Source organism: Ochotona princeps, chromosome 18 (assembly GCF_030435755.1).
Source record: "Ochotona princeps isolate mOchPri1 chromosome 18, mOchPri1.hap1, whole genome shotgun sequence".
NCBI classification, from domain to species: domain Eukaryota; kingdom Metazoa; phylum Chordata; class Mammalia; order Lagomorpha; family Ochotonidae; genus Ochotona; species Ochotona princeps.
In genome coordinates this window covers 24,791,254-24,812,905 of record NC_080849.1, presented here as the reverse complement: position 1 = coordinate 24,812,905, position 21,652 = coordinate 24,791,254, and the positions used below count along the sequence as shown (strand labels likewise).

The 21,652-nt window shown below is 36.5% G+C and overlaps 1 protein-coding gene across 2 annotated transcripts in view; it reads left to right on the top strand.

The window, feature by feature from the left end:
• Window positions 1-21,652, top strand: part of PIK3C3 (phosphatidylinositol 3-kinase catalytic subunit type 3) — a 90,001-nt gene that overhangs the window by 25,615 nt on the left and 42,734 nt on the right. The window contains exons 6-13 of one of the 2 annotated variants that reach the window (XM_004579690.3): window positions 740-835; window positions 4,278-4,349; window positions 5,666-5,770; window positions 6,752-6,844; window positions 12,067-12,252; window positions 17,468-17,622; window positions 18,889-18,979; window positions 20,372-20,439. In XM_004579690.3, the coding sequence (XP_004579747.2) occupies window positions 740-835; window positions 4,278-4,349; window positions 5,666-5,770; window positions 6,752-6,844; window positions 12,067-12,252; window positions 17,468-17,622; window positions 18,889-18,979; window positions 20,372-20,439 (866 nt within the window). The remainder of the gene's footprint in view (window positions 1-739; window positions 836-4,277; window positions 4,350-5,665; window positions 5,771-6,751; window positions 6,845-12,066; window positions 12,253-17,467; window positions 17,623-18,888; window positions 18,980-20,371; window positions 20,440-21,652) is intronic. The other variant, XM_058676789.1, reaches the window with a different exon arrangement.

Here is a 21,652-nt window from a genome sequence, read left to right as displayed (position 1 = left end):
TAAATACATAGATCTTTTTATAAAATCACTTACTTATAAAGTATAATAAACTCACAAAGATTATACTTGTTGAACTCAAATGACCTCGGTTCTTTGTTACTTATTCACTTTTACCTTTGGAATTTCTTACAAGTTCAAAGTGTGTGTGTGTGTGTTTATGTGTGTGTGTGTGTGTGTGTGTGTGTTACTCAGAGTTACTGAGAAGGAGGGAGGGACTGAGTGAGTTCTTCCAGGCCATTGAAGCCAGGAACCTGGAACTCCAGGCATGTGGCCCATTCAGGTAACAGAAACCATCACCTGCTACCTCCGCAGGCACACGAGTAGGGAGTTAGATCTGAAGTAGAACAGTCAGGACTCAAATGGATTCCCTTGTTAGTTGTCTGCATCTCAGGTGGAGGCTTAATCCATTGTGCGCAATGTCTTGCTTAAATTATTGCAAAATATTGAGTATATTTTTAAAAATAATTTTCCTGCAGATATATACAAAATACTGAGCTTTTACATAATAAAATCCAAGTCACTGATACTATGAACAAAAAATTATTAAGGTTGATAAGGGAGTTAGAAGTGAATCAATAAAGCTGTAAATAATAACATAGTACTATATAAGACTATATATAATGAAATAGATTTTTATATAAGTTGTATTTAATAGACACATGTCTCACTAAATCATGAAAGTGGTATGTACAGAATGTTTAAAATGATTATTTTTATAAACATCTTTTTTTTTTTCCAGAGTGAAAAGCGAAGCTCTAATTTCATGTACTTGATGGTTGAGTTTCGATGTGTCAAGTGTGATGATAAGGAGTATGGTATTGTTTATTATGAAAAGGTATTTGCTTTAGAACTGTTCATACTGTGTACATTAGAGGGGAGGGGAATATTAAAAAATGAGTGTTGTTGCTGAAAGGAACTAGTTTGTTTTGGGATGGCAGGAGACAGCTGTCAGCAGCAGCTGTATGTACACACAAATCAAATCATAAAACTGCAACAAGATTACAAACGCAAATCATTCATGTAATACAGTTCAGGGTTACAAAATCCAGTATGCAAGTGATTATAAACTTTTTGATTAATTGTTCTACAGATTGGTGAGTAGGGTACTAAACTAGTAGCTTTATTTAAAATTACCATTCATTTGAAAAATTAAAAGAGGGAATCACATGTTAAGAGATAGTTTTTGAAAGTTTTAGATGTATTGTATTGGAATTCTGTATGTGGTCCTGTTGTAAATATGTGTAATGTTTAATAAGTAATTTTAAAAATATATGAAAATTTGATAACGTTAGGCAGAGTACTAGTAGCTGTTAGACTGAGTAGAAATACACAGTTAGGGCTTTTCTCTCTGCTTACACAGCACGTAAGACAGAATTTGGATACAAGGCATAGTAGAGTAATAGTTCCAACCCATAACCAAGCTTTTATTGCAAGATAGTTGGGTATTAGAAAAAATTTTGAATTGCATTTACATTTACAACTTGAAGTTATTAAGACATTAATAACAATTTATATAGTTAATTTATAATGGTATGGGGTATCTTTCAAGAAACTGTACTTTTTTTCAATCTTGCTTATCTTTTAGTTCAATAAAAAATTATAGATTGACCTATTTCAAGCTTTTGTTTTGTAAATGATACTCTGGGAAAAGAAAGAAAGGGAAGGTAGGTGGGCTATTTTAACGGTCTGTATTTATTATGTGAAAAAAGGAAAGAAAAAATAAGTGAAAAATTGCTTTGTCATCAGTACATTTAGAAAAGATCATATTTTTGCTTTGTGCTGTGTGTAATTTTATTAAAAGCAACATTTGCTGCCCAAATGTAGCTCATTTTGCAAAACTACATTAATGCCAGTGGCACTTCACTTAATAGACATGTGCAGAGTCTTTTGATAGACAGCTTTTAAAATAGATGAAATAATAACAAAATAGAAATTAGAAGAATTTCAAATATATTTGTAAAAGGTTCTTGACCCCTTTCCACTGCATCTTGGAAATTGCTCGTAAATTAATGCCTGTCTACCCACCCTGTCATATTTCCACTTAGTATAAAGATTGCTGGGCCAGTGTTTTGAATCTAATGGAAATAGACTTTCTTGTCACCAGTCTTTTGTGACAGATAGCTTTAGTGAAGATTACTTGTCACAGTTCAGCTGATAGATGTGTTTTCTGGTGTTGTGACTAAGAACAAGCCTGTTAAACAACAGCTGTGGGAATTTGTGGCTTTCTCTAAGACTCAATTACTGAGCTAAAGCACTCACTGTGCTTCTCCTTCAGTCGCTCCCAATTTTGTTGCAGAGAGCTAAAGTTGAAAATCCACTAGACAGGAAAAGTTAATGCTGGATATCCAGTTGTTTAGGAATGAATTTTGACCTTAATAAGTTTAGCCTTTTTTATTAAACAGTGACGCTTATGCCAAATTACCTTTCTTGCAATATCTAGATAAAATAAATGCCAACATTCGTCAAACTGATACTACCAATAAAATAAGAAAGCTTTGTTTCTTAAGAAGTAATTAATTTATTTTTATTCTGCATATTGGGCTTGTTAACAGATTCAGTGTAATTTGTAGATAACAATTCTAAAAGACATAATAATAATCCTTTCTTGCCTCCCTCCTACCTGCTTTCCTTCTCTCTTTTTTTTTTTAAGTTTTTGAGATGGTGTTTTAGATTTACATTACAGTAAAAAGGTTTATTTATTCATTAGATAAAAAGAATCAAAAGACCCCAGTTTAGTGGGAATATAGACAACAGCAAAAAATAATTGAATGAAAAATAATCAATGAAAATAATTGAATGGAAAAATGACCATTTCATCCATATGCAATGGATTTTAAAGTAATCAGAACTACTAAACCTATAGTGGTGTAACACTTTTTGGCATTTGATTTGACAAAGTTTTAAAACAACATTTTACAAAACTGCGCTGGATTGAGTTGGTGTCGCAATGAAAAGGAATAAGATGTTAGTATTCACTTGTTTCTTCCAAATGATTCAAGATATGTGTTACCACCTGTTTTGTTATATTTGTTATATTTAGTGCTGTGAGTTTGTTAATTAAAATTTTTTCCTACGAGTCTCTGTCACTGTGAGTTCAGTCCAAATTTAAAACCAGGTAATAAAAAGCACTAGGAAGAATCTGAACTTATGGACCTCATATCTGTAAAACTGTAGTGCAAGTTTTTTGTTAGATTTTATTGTTCTCAGAATGTTTCAGTAGTTGGGTAGATTGTTTGCTTTACTGTTGAGCATCCACTGATACGTCAGCATCCCGTACCAGGGTGGGTGGGAGTCAAATCTCTTGCATGCTTAAGATTCAAGATTCTTGATTGGGATGCAGCAGCTGATGGCTCAGGTAGTTATATTTCTTTCTGCCGCTTACTTGGCAGAACTGTATTGCACTTCTAGCCTGTAGATTTCGACAGACCTAGTTCAATCTATTATGGGCATTTGGATAATAAGCTAATAGATGATAATTTGTCTAAAAATATTAGCCAAAAAAAAGTTTAATTTGCGATCTGTTGTGTGTATGCAGTGTAGCTGAAATCAGTGATTACATAGTTGATGCACACCTATGTTGACCCCAGTAAGGGTGGGGAAGGTTGAGGTGTAGTGGAAAGTGGGCAACACAAATATTTCAGTTTTTTTAACCCTGTATCCACAGAAGGGGAAGGGAGCACTCCCTATGTTAGCATCAGGAGCTGGTCACCCGCAGATGTCCTAGAGACCCTGGTGTGGGGAAGCATTTTCCAAAAGTAGTACTTACATGGTTATGATACTTCCCAGGTGTTGCCAGTGTCACTGCACCAGGGCTAAAGTAATTCTTCCAAGGTCTACTGACAGACCAGGTCTAATGCAATGCAAATTATTTTTTTAAAAATATGTATTTGTTTTTATTTGAAGGCAGAGAAGGAAAGACAGAAACAGAGATCTTTCATCCAGTGGTTTAATCACCAGGAGCCTGGAGCTTCTTCTGGTCCCCCACATGGGTACAAGGGCCCAAGGACTTGAGCCATCCTCTGCTGTTTTCCCATAAGCAGAAGCAAGCAGGGGCTGGATTGGAAGTGGATTGGAGCAACCAGGACATGAACCAGCACCCATATGGAATGCTGGAGCTATGGGAGGAGGATCACTTTGCTATACAACCACACTAGCCACCCAAAAGGACTATTTCAAAGAAAAAAACGATGTCTGTTAAGTAGAATTAAAGTATGCTGTTAGGTATAATATTGTTTTGTTTTGCAGAATTTTTAAAAAGCTGATTTCACCTTTTTCAGGATGGTGATGAATCATCTCCAATTTTAACAAGCTTTGAGTTAGTGAAAGTTCCTGATCCTCAGATGTCTATGGTAAGTTATTAATTATTATGCAGTTTTTTTCACTGATAATGATTTAGATTACACCATACATTTTGTTTTAAAAAGAATGACATGTAACTACCTTAGTTATCTAGAAATATCCCTTCTATCCACTTTAAGCATCTTGAATATAGTTTTTTACAAAAACCATTGATACCCAAAAAGTAAGGACAGTTTAGCATAGAATTGAGCAATCCTTTGCTTGGATTATGGAATGAATTGGGAGTGTTAAAAAGGCAGAGTTATAGTGTGAGTAAACACACACACGCTTGCTCCGAATGGCTCAACAGCCAGTGCTGGGCCAGGTTGAAGCCAGGAACCAGGAGCTTTTCTTGGGTTACCACATAGATACAGGAACCCAAGTACTTTGGAGATTTTCTGCTGCTTTCCCCAACACGTTAACAGGGAGCTGAACTGGAAGTTTGTCAGGGAACCAACACTCATTTGACATATCAGTTAAACCAATATGCAACAAAGCCAGCCTTATAATCGATCTAAAGTTGAGTACAAGTAACATTAAAGGAAGAGATAAGGACAACATAGAGAGATATAAAGAAAGATACTTGGGGATCTGATACGAAAAAAATGTCAATAACTTCATGTATGTATAACATATGTAATGTAGTTCAACTTGGGTTAATAGATCTAAAATTGGCAGTTAAGGTTAGGGTAATATATATATCACATAAGGCTAATAGAAATTTGAAAGACTGAGGTCTGAAAATAATCAATAATAAAAATTTCAAAATTTTATATTAAGCATTATCTTAAACAGAACAATATGGTTAAAACTAATGGTTTTGGCCATAGTTAGAACATTTTACATCTGATGTATATATATATATATATTCAAGTAACATGAGCACTGCTCCTGCCCTGGATGATTTGTAGTAAAGGCAATTGATAATACGGTAGTACTTGTGATGTCAAAAGTCAAAAGATCTCTGGTGGCTGATGGGAAGGAAGGAATGCTGTCTTCTACATTGTCAGGTAAGTGAAGTGAAGTGGATATTTGATATGGAATGTGACCATCTTGAAATTGTTGGAAGAAAAAGGTTCATATTTTAAGAAATTGTAGTGATGTGTGCATAATGTGTGCACAGGTGACACAAAAGCCACACTTGGTTTTGTTATCTTGAAACAGATCAGTGTTTTTAAATGACTAATAGGTAAGTAAAATTATTATATAGTGAAATGTTAAGAGTTATAGAATGATCTTCTGTAACTCTTCAACTTATGATTGACTATTGAGGTGATTTTTTTGGCATACTGTACATTCTCAGTTAATACTTGTAAATAATTTATAGGAGAATTTAGTTGAGAGCAAACACCACAAGCTTGCCCGGAGCCTAAGAAGTGGGCCTTCTGACCATGATCTGAAACCCAACGCTGCTACCAGAGATCAGCTAAATGTAAGAGAGTTTATAAAATGGTAATGTAAAAATCATGACAGCAGTGTTTTGGCTGCTACTGATATGCAATTTCTCATATAAATGATCTAGATGTATGTTTTTTCTAGATTGCTGAATCCTGTATAATTTTATTTATTATTGTATTTATTTTTTAAAAGGTGTATTTATTTTTATTTGAAAGACAGATTTTTTTACAAAGCAAGGCGGAGAGATATAGAGAGAAGTCTTCCATATACTGGTTCCCTCCCCAAATGGCTGAAGCAGGTGGAAATGAGCCTTTCAGAAGCAAGGAGCCAGGAGCCTCCCCTGGGTCTTCTGCGTGGGTGCAGGGTCCCAAGGAGTAGAGTTGATCTCTGCTGCTTTCCCTTGGCATAACAAGGAGCTGAATCGGAAGTTGAGCAGTTGGGCTGTGAAGTAGCACTAACACGGGGGTGCCAGCACCGCAGCAGAGGATTAGCTTGCCAAGCCACAGTGCCAGCCCTTATAATGTTATCAGGTTATGTCAGCTTTATTATCATTTGGGAGCTTTCAGTAAATTTGTTCGCTCTCTGAAGGCTGAGTTGTAGTGCTTACTTTCATGGTGTAGCATGAAAAACATTTAGTCCTAAGACATTTTCCTGAGTTCTAGAACTTAGGTTTTCACGTACGTTGTTATGTGTTGGCTTGATGGGAGAAAGTCATTTTCTGTTTGTTTTCTTTATTTTACATCGATAGGGCATGGCTACTTTGTTTCTTTTGATTGAATTAACTGAACTGATTATGAACGTTTGTATGAGCTGTGACTCATTTTTTTCTCCTCTTTGTACATTCATATGCTTTTTGGGTTGATAAATACTGCGAATTTAAGCCTTATTTCCCGGGTCAATATTGTCCTTATTTATATCTCTTACAGAAACGTTCATATGAAAAATTCAAAGTGAAATAGAAATATGTTGGAAGTAAATATGTGACAGAACTAGTTATTTTTCCTCTTTGTTGTAGATTATTGTGAGTTATCCACCAACGAAGCAGCTTACGTATGAAGAACAGGATCTCGTTTGGAAATTTAGATATTATCTGACTAATCAAGAAAAAGTGAGTTTCTTGAATACATGTATAAACTATGACTAATGAGCAAAGTGAAATAAAATCGCCATGGGAATTTAAAGTTAATAATTTACAAGTTATCAGTGTATATGAAAAAGGCAGCTACAGGAGTATATCAGCAGGGATATATGTTGCTATTTGTTGATCCATGGACAATGTCTGAAGTTGAGTCAGCGATGGCAACAGTTTCGGGCACCAACACTTGTATGCATTAGACAGACTGAGGTAAGTCGCTTTGGAGGCCCTCTCGTTCACAGGTGAGCTAATACAGACAAAGCCTGCCAGAATACCCTGGACATCGCAAAGGCAGAGGCAGCGCTGATTTCTTACTGTCCTATTATTCTGTTTGAAAACATTTATACTACAAAAGAATTCTGGAAAAGATGTGCCATCTTAGAGTATCATAATTCTAATTTGTAGTGTGGAAATTGAGCTGCTAATGTGCCAAACAGCTCTGTTGGATACAGGGTACAGCAGATTCATACAGTTGATTTCCATATTCAAACCACACGATGGGTGAAACTTCTACAGGGAGAATTGTAAAGAAATAGGCAGCATTACACTTAATCTAGAGACCATTTTTGAGTTTTCTTAGGGTACGAGGATATGACCACAGGGAAGCAATTTCACCTAAGGTTTTGTTTGAACTTTCTTTTCTGGTTCTTAAAAGAATCTGTTAATTAAGCTACTGTGTGATAGGGCTATTTTAAATCCCACAGCCACTTCACAGTGTAAGTTTTATTTTCAATGTTCTACACATCAGGAAATTTGAGTTCAGAGATAAAAGGAAACTGCATAATCACAAAACTTAAAAATGCTGCTTTTTGATATGTTCACATTTTTTTTAGTTAGAAGGGATTCAGTGAAAGACATAAAAATATGCATTTTAGAGAAAACATGTGTAGCATCATGTCTGACTTCCCAGGATTTCTGACCTGTATTAGAGGCAGAGCAGGGATGCCTTAAACAGTGAAAATCTATCCAGATATTATTTAATTGTAGGAAGATGAACTAATGTTTTCAGTGCCATTCATGACCACCTAGGGAAATTCTTTGTAGATGACTCATATTTATTTTCTTTATCTCCATAATAACGGAAGGGAATTTTAAATTTACGGTAGCTTTCAATGCTACTTTCTTAATCCATGAACAAAAGGAAATATCAATAGACTGTCTGCAACTGTGCAGTTTCGTGTTTTATGAAAACATTCAGCTGGAATCATATTTTGGTGACAGAAATTGCATCTTCAGTGCAGCATGGTGTGGTCTAAACTACACGAGATGCTGAAGTAAACCTATTAGTGTATAGGGTCAAGAAGTGTAGAGCAAATTTCCAGTGCAGAGCTTGGGTAGAAAGGCTTGCAAAAACACTGTTTAAACAGGTAGTCACTTTCCACTCAAGTGATATAAAGTATGTAACAAGTTTCATTTAACTGATTGATTTCAAATTCTCGAAAGGTGGATGATAGAGCTTTACTCTTAGGTGCTGAGAATCACTGAGTAGAGTGAGGGTACTTTGTGGGATTCGGGAAGCATGATTGAGTAAGCAAATGTACATGAGCCTTTATGTGACCAGAGCAATTATTCAAAAGCCACGTTCTTATCTTTGTAATTGTAGAATACAACTACTTCTGTATATTTCCCTTAATCTGTTTACACAGAGAAATTCTCTTAATGTCTGGTTTTCATTAAATGTAAAATCGAAATATTGTTATTTTGACCCTGAGGGTGAAAAGCTATTCAAAAGAAAGGCCTGTACTGAGAAAACAACTTGGAAGAAATTGTTTCCTACAGTTATACTTTTTACTTTTGATTGAATTGCAGCCTTTCTGCTTACTTATGTCTATAAGGCCTGTCTTATATGCAGTTTGGATGAAAATCTGGTTTGGACTTGATGCTGCAGTTAAAATCAAGTTTATGTTAATAAATTAATTCAATAAAATCATTTAAATTTACATAGTAGTTTTAAACTTTCCTATAGTAGGTAGCAGCTGATATTTGTGGCACAAAATATCTATTGTAATTCTTCAAAGGTAAAGCTTGTTTTTATAGTGGACCTTCTTGTGAAAGTGTTTAATCAAAGTGATTTCTCTGAATCCCATTCTTCTTGTTTATGCTTAAGATAAAAATGCACAGTATGAAGAGTCACATGTTACAGAAAATAGAATGCAGTAAATATGCCTGTGAGGCTACTTCCAAGAAAACAGCATCAATAGAATAATGTTATTGCTGCTTTCTTACAACAGCTGTTGGAACATAGGGGAAATGAATGTAACTTCAGCAAAAATTTATTATTAACTCTTTTTCTATCATTAAGCATTAAATAATGCTTTGAGAGATCGTGTCTTATATTCATATATATTACATGTTTTTAAGCAAGAATTTACAAACTAAATAGGGAAGTATGGGATAGCAAAAAAAAATTAAGGGCTACTGTGTTAGTAAACAATTAGGTAATTTAATATAAAACATGGTAAAAAGCGCATGAAGATTATTAACTTCTGACACTGGACTCACTATCAGAGTCACGATAGAAAATGTTAATAACAGTATTTATTTATTTATTTATTTATTTATTTATTTATTTATTTATTTTTAGATTTATTTATTTTATTACGAAGTCAGATATACAGAGAGGAAGAGAGACAGAGAGGAAGATCTTCCGTCACATGATTCACTCTGAAAGTGACCGCAACGGCCGGTGCTTTGCCGATCCGAAGCCGGGAACCAGGAACCTCTTCCAGGTCGGCCATGCGGGTGCAGGGTCCCAAGGCTTTGGGCCATCATCCTTGACTGCTTTCCCAGGCCACAAGCAGGGAGCTGGATGGGAAGTGGAGCTGCCGGGATTAGAACCGGCGCCCATATGGGATCCTTGCATGTTCAAGGTGAGGACTTTAGCCACTAGGCCACGCCACTGGGCCCAATAACAGTATTTATTTAATACAAAATATTGTTAGCAAGAGTATGCATTCACTAACTTGTTTAATCTTCTCCAAGGGCCAATGAAACAGGACACTTAAAAAATAATGTAGTTCAAGTTTATGTACTAATTAATATTGCCAGAAAATAGGATTTGAACTCAAACATCCTGACCCTCAAGTTCGTACTTTGCAATTACCTAGGAAAGTTCTGGAGATAAATTTGCATGAACTGCCCCAACCTTCATTACCTATATCATAAAATTTGTTTTGAAGCCTTAAGGTTATATTCATTTTTTAACTGCAGTTTTAAAATTTGTACTATCTCTCATTCTTTTCCTTTTTCTCTTCAGAATATTGTCTCCTCATTTTTGTCTGGAACATTTAGCTTTATGAAATTGTGAAATTCTTTGTACAGTGCCTTGAATTTCTTGGTAGCAGTATGCTCAATAGATCTTACTAATGAGTCTATAAATCTCCGACTCTAGGAGTTAGATTATCTTAGTAACTGTGTTGAGTACATTGGCATACTGTGAGATTGGCTTATAATAAGTACGTATCCTCACATTTCTATTAAGACTGCTGATGTTCTGTGAAATAGAAAAGCTTTCACTGTGGTTATTTAAGAAGCATTGATTTGTTTCCATATTCAGCATAGAAGTACATTTTCAAAGTGAAAAACAAATATGCAGAGTAAGTAGAGCCACCGGTGGGTGTTCTGTATGGGGAGACAAGGATCATTATACTAAATTGTTTGCAAGAGAAAGCAGTTATCCTGGAGGGATGAAGTAACAGTGATAAGAGTTTCCACACAGCATTTGGCAGTTAGAAGAGCATCATTTTAATAAGAAGTAAAAGTGAACCAACTTTAAAGGAAATACCAAAACATTGTGGAAAAGTTAAGTTTTCAGAGAGGCTTATCTTTATAACATGGTTTTCTTGAGCACAAGGAAAGCTTATAGACAGAATCCAGACCCGTAGGTTACTTGATTGAACCATACAAAGGTAATGACAGTTTAGTGAAATTAGAGTTCAGATTGTGGTGAAAGGTATCATTATTTGACAAAGAAGGCAGCATTTTGTTGTTTTTCTGAAACCACACTAAATTTTTTTTGGCAGTCATCTTCCGATGCTGAAAAGACTTCATGAACTCTAAGGGGTTAAATTTATTCCAGTATTCTCCATGGAGAATATGAGAACACTCGATCAACAGGAAAAACTTATATGAAGACTTTATATTACTTGCTTCATAATAGTTGAATAAAAGTGATGTTTTAGCTGTTTGTAAACGTAATAGCTACTTTTGAATTGAGTTGCTGAAAATTACTTAATAAAATCTTAGTCTCTTGGCAAGGATGTTGTAAGGTAAATTTCTGCCTACAATGGGAGATTTAGGCTAATAATCACTTTGAACTTGAGCTTCTAGGAGTATGTGGGAAATAATTAGAAAGAAACTGAAGCTGGAATTGAGGCCTTTTATTAGAAGACTGTGAAATAATGAGAATGAAGCTGAGTGGCACTATCACTGGAAAACAGTTTGACAGGGTTTGGAAATGGATTTGTGTTATCAGTATTGATGGAGTAATGGCTTGAGGAGGAATGGACCTAGTAGGAAAGCAGCATCTAGTGGCAGAAGCAACAGGCTGGGTTGGACAGAAGTGATCCCTAAGCCACTGAACCTTGTTGAGGCTCTCTGTGACTTACATAGGACAGAGTATCCTCTCTAGTGCCTTTTTTCTTCAGATAATAAAACCAAGAATGGATTAAGTGGTGGGAGTGAAGGTTCATTTATTAATCTTACTAACCAAAATCCAATTTGAATTCTCATGTGTTAGAGTCTAGGAAAGTTAGTGATCCTAGCCTTGGGAAGTAACAAGATGAAGCTAGTTTTAGGGATGTCTGCTATTACTTGACCTCTCAGTCTCTCAGTGATTATTGTAATTTATGACGCACTGTTGATGTGGTAAAATGAAGTTTGTGTTCAGCGCACCTTACAAGTTCATGAGATACCCCTCAATCTTGTCTTAAGGCCTTTAGTATTTGAAAATAGCCCAAGGAAAATGGCAAAATATCAAAATAAAATTAAAAATCTGTAAAATGCTTTACAGTTAATTTGACTTAAAGATGTAGTACTTTTCTAGAATGTATATAACCTCATTTAGTATTTACATAGGAATTTGTCCTTGACTCCCAGGATCAAGTAGAACTCTCTGCCTCTTCACTTTTGACCTTTTCTTCCCCAAGTACTAGGTTATTGCTAACTTAAATTTTTGTTGTTGTTGTTGGACTTAGGCATTGACAAAATTCTTGAAATGCGTCAATTGGGATCTACCTCAGGAGGCCAAACAGGCCTTGGAACTTCTGGGGAAATGGAAGCCAATGGATGTAGAGGATTCCTTGGAGCTGTTATCCTCTCATTACACCAATCCAACAGTGAGGCGGTATGCTGTGGCCCGGTTACGGCAGGCTGATGATGAGGTAAAGTATTACTTCTTACTCCTGTTCGACTATGTTTATGTTAAACTAAGGCCTAATTAATGAAAGGGAGAGGGGGAAAGGAGGCTGTTTAGAAGGTAACAGCATATACTATGTGTGTTTCCCGAAGTAAAATTAAAATTATCCCCCGAGGACTTCTCTGTGAAATGAAAATTTACTTCTTGATCTGTTACATGATAGGACAATCACTCCCAAGACATTTACTTGGCAGCAGAGCTTATATTGCTCTGTCTGGAAAAAGGAATTCTAATGAAAAATGGTTTAATGCAGCACCAGTTGGGGAATAATTCAGATCCTCTCTATCAGTCAGTATACAACAAACCACATTTAACTGTAGCCTTGGAAAGCCCGTGGGGCTCAAGCAGAGAGATGCATGGTGACCTTACTCTCCGTCAAACTCCTTTCAACTTGAGGCTGCTGACAGTTATGTGTACATGTAGATTCTGTTGTTGGTTTTGAAACTTCATGCTGGATAATTATATCCTTGTGAGACTGTCAGGGAACGAGGGAAGCTCAGTGCAATCAAAGCTGATGGATTTTGAGTCTTAGTAGTTCCTAACGAGGCAGTCTAACCAAGCAATTTTTGCACTTAATTTTTGTTAGAGTGAATGTATTCTCAATATATTAGCTAGTATGGCTTATGAAATGTGCAATATCTCTTCTTAAGATAGATGCTGAGCCAAAAAACATTATCAGAAACTATTTTAAAAATAAAAGTTCCAAAACAGTACCATCATTTTAAGTGATCTCAATAAATAATTTGTTTCTTTACAGAAAAATTTATTCAACAAAATAGTATTATGAACCCTCAATATATACATTACCTGTGTTAAGCATTGTCAAGTCAGTCAGTCTTGTTTGATACATAATATGCTACACTTTATGCTACTCATCCACTGTCCTCCACCAGATCTGGAAATATCCCTTGACTTTTGATATACTGCCTGTAAATCAGGGGTTCTCATGGACACAGTCTTTTAGATTGGATAGTTCATCAAAATGATTCATAGTACTCTAGTACTATCAGCTATTTATTACAAAGACTATTTTAAAACAATGCAAATGTCCCTGGTGAGGTAGTCTGGTGGCTAAGGCCCTTGCCTTTCATGTGCTGGAATCCCATATGGGTACCAGTTCATATCCACTTCCCTTCCAGCTCCCTGCTTTTGGCTTGGGAAAGCAGTCGAGAACAGCCCAAATCCTTGGGACTGTGCACCCATGTGGGAGACCTGCAAGAAGCTCTTAAATCCTGGCTTTGGATCATCTCATCTCCAGCCATTGTGCCACTTGGGGAGTAAACTCAAGGATGGAGATCTTTGTCCCTCATTCTCTCTGTAAATCTGCCTTTCCACTAAACATAATCTTTTTTTTTTTTTTAAGATTTATTTTATTTTTAATTACAAAGTCAGATATACTGAGAGGAGGAGAGATAGAGAGGAAGTGGAGCCACCGGGATTAGAACCAGCGGCCATATGGGATCAAGGAGAGGACCTTGGCCACTAGGCCACGCTGCCAAGCCCTAAACATAATCTTTAAAAACAAAAAGAACTGGTACTGCAAAAAGACAGATGAGTAAGAGAAAAGCATTGAAATTAATGTAAGCTTTACCTGACATGGCTTCTTCATAAGAAAATGAAGACCAGAAGAAATTGTTGGGTCTTGAGTCTTTTTGCTTTTCTTGACTGGATTTTTAAAAAGTGATTTATTTATTTCTTTCAAGGGCAGAGTTACAGAGAGATCTTGCATCTGCTGCTTCGCTCACCAAATGACGGCGACAGTCAGGACTTAAACAGGCTGAAGCCTGGAGCCAGGGACTTTTAGGTCTCTCACATGAGTATTAGGATACCAAGCACTGCACTTGGGCCAACTTCCCCTGTTTTCCCAGACACACTAGTTAAGGAGCTGAATTGTAACTTGTGCCTGTATGGAATGCTGGCATTGCAGGTGGAAGCTTATAGTCCTATGCCTCAACACCAGTCCCTGTTAAATTCCTTTTGTGTAGCTTTAAGTCTTTGAGTGTAATATAAATTGAAAGTATGTTTTCTCCAATGTCAAACAAATTTTTTAAAAATGTTTGAATATGAGCATTTTAATGCTAGATTTGCCTAAGAGTAGGAAACAGTGGAAAATTTTATGTGGGACAAAACCTTATGAGCTGAGTAACAAACTGGAAGGAACAGATTTTTTTAGGTTTGTCCTGGTGCCGCCTTTTATTATTACTATCGTTATTTTAATATGATTAGGGTATCTCTCAACTGAGGGATTAATGACCTCTTTCAGAGGAAGATTAGAGAGTTTTTCCTGAACTTGCTGTTTCCCAAACTCCTTCAACTCCAAATATGTGAATTTTTAGATGCTAGATTTTGGGGTAGCATGTGGAAACATATTGCTTGATGTTATTTTTGTTTTCTAAGTTTCTCTGTTGTGTGTTTACGTCGCGAATGACCTGGGTCCTGCATTGTAGCAAATCGGGTTAAGCTATTGCCTGAGACCCGGTGTTCAATTTGAGTGCTGGTTCAGGTCCTGACTGTTCCTGGCTCAGCCTCACCCAAATACACATATCGTGGCTGTCTGTGGAGTAAAAGAGCGGGTGGAAGATCTCTTTCCCTGGCTCCCTCTCTCTTCCTCTGCGACTGCCCCTCTCTCCATAATTTTGCCTTTCAAATAAAGATATCTTTCAAAAGGGTAGGTTGTGTTTATTATTTACTGCACACTTTTGGCCCATGTTCTTATGTGGCCTCTCAAGTGTAATTCACTTGAGTGGATTGTAAGTGTGCAGGTAGATTTCTTCATGATGTGCCAAATATACATTTATAGATTCATCTTACTCTTAATGCTGGTTTTAACTTGATGATTTGCCAATATTTATCAATTTTTAAAGGTATATTTCTGTATGTTATATTGCTCAGATATTCCACATTAGATTTTAATAAGGAAGTGGGATTCAACTTAAATTCGTAGAAATGTGTACTTCTCATGGTAGGAGTTGATGTTGCAAGCTGAGACAGCAACTTGAACAAAAGCTAGCCGATTGCAAAGTGCGGAAAGAATACAAAGCATTTCACAGTAACAGGGTTGTAGGCTGTATTATGGAAGCAAAATCAAAATCCATTTCTTTAACTGAAAACAAGTACAAGAACAGTTGCTCTTAATTCAAGAAGAAGTATAAAGCGACTGATTTTTGATATGGCTCTTTGCACTTGCTTTCTGAAGCATTAGAATTAACTGGTTCTTCAGAAAAATGAAGACCACTGTCATGATACAATTCCATAGTTCTGGGGACATTTTTCCTGAATTGCCTGAGATTGAAACATGATTCTTTTTCTTTTTTGTATTTTCCTTATTCAGATGCTTGTGTCTTTCATGCTTGGAGTCATTTTATGTTTTTCAAGATGTGAATATATAATGAGAATACTGGCTTTCTACTTACTGATGAGTTAATTCATTTTCATGCAAATAAAGGAAAGTAAAGTTTAAATATAAAATGCCGAATGACCTACAAATCAGATAGCGATAAGTGACGGGAATTTTTTCCCCTGAATTTTGCCTTCCTGTGGAACTTTTTAAATAGCATTATTGTATTTTTTATTTTATGTGATTAAATATTTTCCATAATTTGGAAAACACAGTGATGTGTTTAGCAGCATCGCTAAGAAATGTCAGTTGAAAATGTTGAATTATGGTACCTCCAAGGGAGAATACTTGTCATTAGATATTAACAATATTTTCCTATTTAATTGGTAGACAAAACTCATCGTGGTATCTATACTGCGCCATCAATGCTAAATATAATATAAAGTCAGTTGCTTATTACTTCTGCCAAAGTTTCTTTAAAAAGAAAAAAAAAGACACAGACCCCTGTGTAGACCTGTTTTGCTATAAAGTCGCCTCATTTCCTGCTCGCTTCTGTTGACACATTTTAGTAAGAATGAATGAGATAGCCTTTTATTTGATTAATGATGAAATGTGTATTTGTTTGTTAGCATTGCGTAATTATTTACATTTTTGCTACTTTGTTATAAGGTGTAAATTTCAAAAAAAAAAAATCTTACCTAGAGGGGTCTTTCAAAAACATAGAAAATGTGCGGTATGAAAAAGTTATAACTTTAAAAATTTTTTTTCACCACAACAAACTTCCCTGTAATTTCATTTTCTCTGAACCTTTTTGAGAGAGTCTTATATTTAGTAAGGGATAATGAGTAATCGATACAAGAGTTGTGTTGCTACATTTCATAAAATAGTGGAAATGTTAAAAAGTGAATAGGCAAGTTAATACAGGTGCTAGCAGCACTAAAAAGAACGGGCTGTTAAATGTTTGCAGAAGATTCAACGTGGTTTGTGGGCTCAGAGGGGACATGTTGAATTGGTAGGCTCAGAATTATCTTAATTGCATTGCTTTCCCAGGCGTCTTAGCAGGGATTTGGATTGGAAGCCAAGCAGCTGGGACTTGAACTCATCCATGTGGGATGATGGAATGGCAGGCAGTGGCTTAAGCTGCTATACCATGATACTAGCCTCAACACGATTTCTTTAAAACTTGAACTTTAATGAAAAAAGAACATAAGGTGTTTCAGAATCCTAACTATATAAGTTTATAAAGCAAAAATTCTTTGTAAACTAATGTTTATGACTCTAGTATTTATATTGTGATATCCATTTAACCGCTGAGGAAGCCATGAGACACAATAAAGTTAAGTCGTTTAGTAATATGCCAAAGCTAACAAAGCTGAAAGGTAGTAAATTAAGTTAAAATATTAGCTTTATATTTAGGAGCAAATTATTCCTATGGTGATACGTCCTTTGCTTTTTTTTTTTTTTTTTTTTTACAAAGATTTATTCATTTTATTACAGCCAGATATACAGAGAGGAGGAGAGACAGAGAGGAAGATCTTCCGTCAGATGATTCACTCCCCAAGTGAGCCGCAACGGGCCAATGCCCGCCCCGATCCGAAGCCGGAAACCAGGAACCTCTTCCGGGTCTCCCACGCGGGTGCAGTGTCCCAGTGCATTGGGCTGTCCTCGACTGCCTTCCCAGGCCACAAGCAGGGAGCTGGTTGGGAAGTGGAGCTGCCAGGATTAGAACCGGCGCCCATATGGGATCCCAGGGCTTTCAAGGCGAGGACTTTAGCCGCTAGGCCACGCTGCCGGGCCCATCCTTTGCTTTTTTAATGTTGTCTGATTTTTGTTTGTTTTTCAGGATTTGTTGATGTACCTGTTACAGTTGGTTCAGGCTCTCAAATATGAAAATTTTGATGACATAAAGAATGGATTGGAACCTACAAAGAAGGATAGCCAAGGCTCAATATCAGAGAGTGTGTCAAATTCTGTAATAAATTCCACAGAAGTAGATAGGTATGGATATATTTTCAAGAAGAAATATAAATTCCTGCATGGAGAACATACTTTTAATTTGATGCATTATCCATTCTGTCTTCCTCAAATATACCAAAATGTAAAACTACTAGTTTTGAAATTTTACCAGTGCATGTGGGAAGGGCAATTACAGAGAATGAACTGCTGTACTGGAGTGTGTGGTTTTGCATGCCAGTGAGTCAAAATCCTTGAGTTGAGATTATCTCTGCCACAAAACTTGTACAAATTTGTCTCTGTTTCCTATTTTCTGTGTGGCCCAAGTTTCTCATCATGTAAGTCATTTAGTGTGTGAGCTCAAGATTGGATTTCTGAGTTTTTCTTTATAATTATGCAAATGCAGTTCTTCTCTGCATTTTCTTGGGAGAGAATTGAAAAATAAGAAAATCAGTTTTTCTCTTTGGATACTTTATAGTTCTCAGTTTTTAAGAGTAGTTTTCTCATCAAGGCTTTTATTTCAATTCATGTGTAATTACCTTCTTTTTACACATGTCATGTAGAATGTTTTATTAGTAAAAAAAAGTACTGAAGTTTTATGTCATGGTAAAAGCTGTAAGCCAGTGATTAAGTTTCCCAAGTCATGATTTGATAATCACTTGTTCTTGATGATTTTTAAAAGTTTCTATTTGAGAAGTAGTCAGAGAAAGAGTTCCCATGTACTGGTTCATTCCCCAGATAACTGTAAGGAGCAGCAAGGCTTTGTCTAGGCTGGTCTTTGGGTGAAGCCAGTAGCCAGGACTTTAATCCAGGTCTCCCACATGGGAGACCAGCCATCTCCAAAGGTGTGTGTTGGGAAGTTGGTGTGTGAAGCCATGGCTGGACTTGAACTCAGGCACTTGGTTTGGGCTATGGTTTTCTTATGCACCAGGCTAGATTCCACTTCCTGGATGATTTTTAAAAAGGTTAGAAGGAGGTGACATTATCTTGTGACCATATGTTTTGAAAATGCTGGTTTGGTGTTAAAAGTGTGTGTGTGTGTGTGTGTGTGTGTGTGTGTGTGTGTGTGTGATGTTGCTTACTAAAATCTACAGTAATACTTAGACTCACGCATAAATCTCCTAGAAGCTGTTACCCATAATCTTTTACAATGTATGAGTTTTTCCCAGAGCATTACGTGACCTAACACCGTGAGAAGTTGTTGCATTGACCAGACACAATTGAAACTAACTAACTTAAAAAAAAAAAAAAAAGATGTCTTCTCTTGTGGACAGAAGAGTCTGTTAATGGTATCTCCTTTTGTATTTCCAGCTCCCAAATTATAAGCAGCCCTCTTCCTTCTGTGTCTTCCCCTCCTGCCGCATCTAAAGCAAAAGAAGTTTCAGATGGTGAAAATCTGGAGGTAAGTGCAGTGCTTCTCAGGTCCTACAGGAGAGGTGCTAACATAGTTATTGCAAGTATATTAGGTAACTTCCTAATGATGTGCATATGAACAATACTGTGATTGTCCATGTTTGTTGAGTGTGTTATAATAGAAATGTATGACTCTGATACTAGAGATAATGCAGGATAATGCAGCTGTTTTTACCTTACACAGATAAGTTGTCTCGTTTTGGAGGACAAATAGGCCTTGTAGGCTGGTATAGCTCTGAAAAGTACATTAAGAAGTGTATTGCAGAAACTGATCTATTTAGAAAATGTAATTGAATTTGTCCCTAGGCCTTCTAAATTCAGAAGGATCTCTTAAACCCCTGATGTTGAAAACAGTTTGATGTTTGAAAGTTCAGTTGATTTTAAATATTTATTTATATATTGCTTTCGTTAAAATTTTAGGAATTAACGATTAATCATTTTTTTAAGACTAAAGATCACATACTTCGAAATACAGTAGAAAAGATCTGAGGGCCCAGCGCAATGGCGCAAATGGCTGAATCCTCACCTTGCAAGTGCTGGGATCCTATATTTTCAACAGTTTGTTTCCTCGTGGCTCCACTTCCCATCCCACTCCCTGCGTGTGCCCTGGGGAAAGCAGTAGAGGACAGCACAAAGCCTCTATACTCATGTCGGAGATCTGGAGGGGGCTCCTGGCTCCTGGCTGCAGATCAGCTCAGCTCTGCCTGTTAGGGCAATTTGGGGAGTTAGCCAATGTTAGCTGTACTTGAAGAATGTTTTGTAAGTTTGTCTTCTCTCCATCTCTACTTTTCACTGTTCAGTTTTAGATTCCTATAATAGCAGCAGTTACTGATGTCAGTTCTATACTTTTCAGATCACCTAGACCTGTTTTCATAAAATGTAATCAGCTCTTATTATCCTTTTTAACATCTTTTGTTGGGTGTTTTCTTCGTACTCCCTTATAAAAATGTATTCATTTTTATTGCAAAGACAAATTTATAGAATAAAGAAGAGACAGAGATCTTCCCTGTACTGGTTCACTCCCCAAATGGCCCCGAGGGTTGGAGCTGAGGCAATCTGAACCTAGAAGCCACAAGCTTCTTCTGGGTCTCCCACATGGGTTCAGGGTCCCAAGGCTTTGGGCTGTCCTCGACTGCTCTTCCAAGCCACGAGCAGGAAGCTGGATGGGAAGTTGCTCTAACCTTTTAGATAATATTTGTCTTAAAATAAATTTTAGGTGACTGGAAGGAGGAGTGGGTAGATGTTTTAAAATTTAAAATTGTTGTATAAGATATGCAGATGAAAAGTGATAACAAATGTATATTCTCTTACTTCCCCCTGTTAATAGCAGGCAGCAAAATGTACAAATTTATATAAATATGCATTTCTTTCATTATTTCAGCAGGATCTGTGCACCTTCTTGATTTCAAGGGCTTGCAAGAACTCAACACTAGCTAATTACTTATACTGGTATGTAAAAATAGTTTTCTGCCCTTTTTTTTTTTTTTGTAGCTGCTCTGAAGGACTTTCATCGAAGTGAAGATCAATTTAAAATACAATGTAAACAATTACCAAAAGCCTTTGTACAGTATATGTATGCATTCTTTAACAGCTCTATTCTTGGAATGCTTGCTAGCACCACTGTTTCTCTTCCCTTTGCTAACTTTCCAGGAGGTCATGTACAATTGGGCAAGGTAATGAGGTTTTTCCATTTTGTGTCTGTTTGCTTTAATGCTATTTAAGTAGTATATGGTGCTGCAGAGTGCTATGGGAAAATGTATTTTCGTATTATATACCAAAAATGGAAACATGCAAAGATGAAGTTGGAGTTCAGGTCTTATCCCATTTAAAGATGAGGCAGTCACACTGTAAGTGAGCTCCGTAGAGGCTTGTCAGAATTAAATCATTTACCACCAGTTTGCCTTTGTAGAGTACTTGCAGTGGCCTTTTCTTGTTTATCCCTGTGAAATTAAATGGGCGAGTATAAGTGCTTCACATGGGAACAGTGTTCAGAGTTGAAAGAGAAGCCAAAGCACTGGGAAGCTGACTTCTTGAGAAGCAGTTAACGTGAAGCATGAATCCCTTTATCTGTCACACAATTAGCATGAGGCCCAGTGAGAGAGATTTTGATTCGGTAAAGGAGAGCACCTGGGCGAGATGACGTCAGACCGGGCATAGGCAGCTGGGTAGGCCATCCCTGACCTGAAACCGTCTTCGCCTTTGGAACAATACTTGAAACTAAATATTCTAGCACACATTTCTTGATTTTTCAACTGTAGAAATGATCTTTGAGCTATATGTGTAGTTACATATTAAGAGAACCAAATTGAATATTCAGTATTTTTGGCTAGTAATATGACATTTTCATGAAGAAATTAAGCAAAGTCTATTGATTTGAGAAACTGTTCTGTGGGTCAAGCAAGTCTTAAATTCATCTCCCCGCTTTCTTAATACTATGTTAATTTGGTTACTACTGGACAAGAAGTGGGTAACTGAATCAGGAAACTCTTACAACAAGTTGCTCATTACTTACGTAAATTGTATTTGGTTACTTTAGGATGTTATGATCCTATTTTGCACTAAGAGCAGTGGTGACCAAGTCAACCATTTAAATCCTGCATTGGAAACTATCCGTCACCTCCTCCCTCCCTGCCCTGACCTTGTTAGTGCTGGTGTCGGAAAG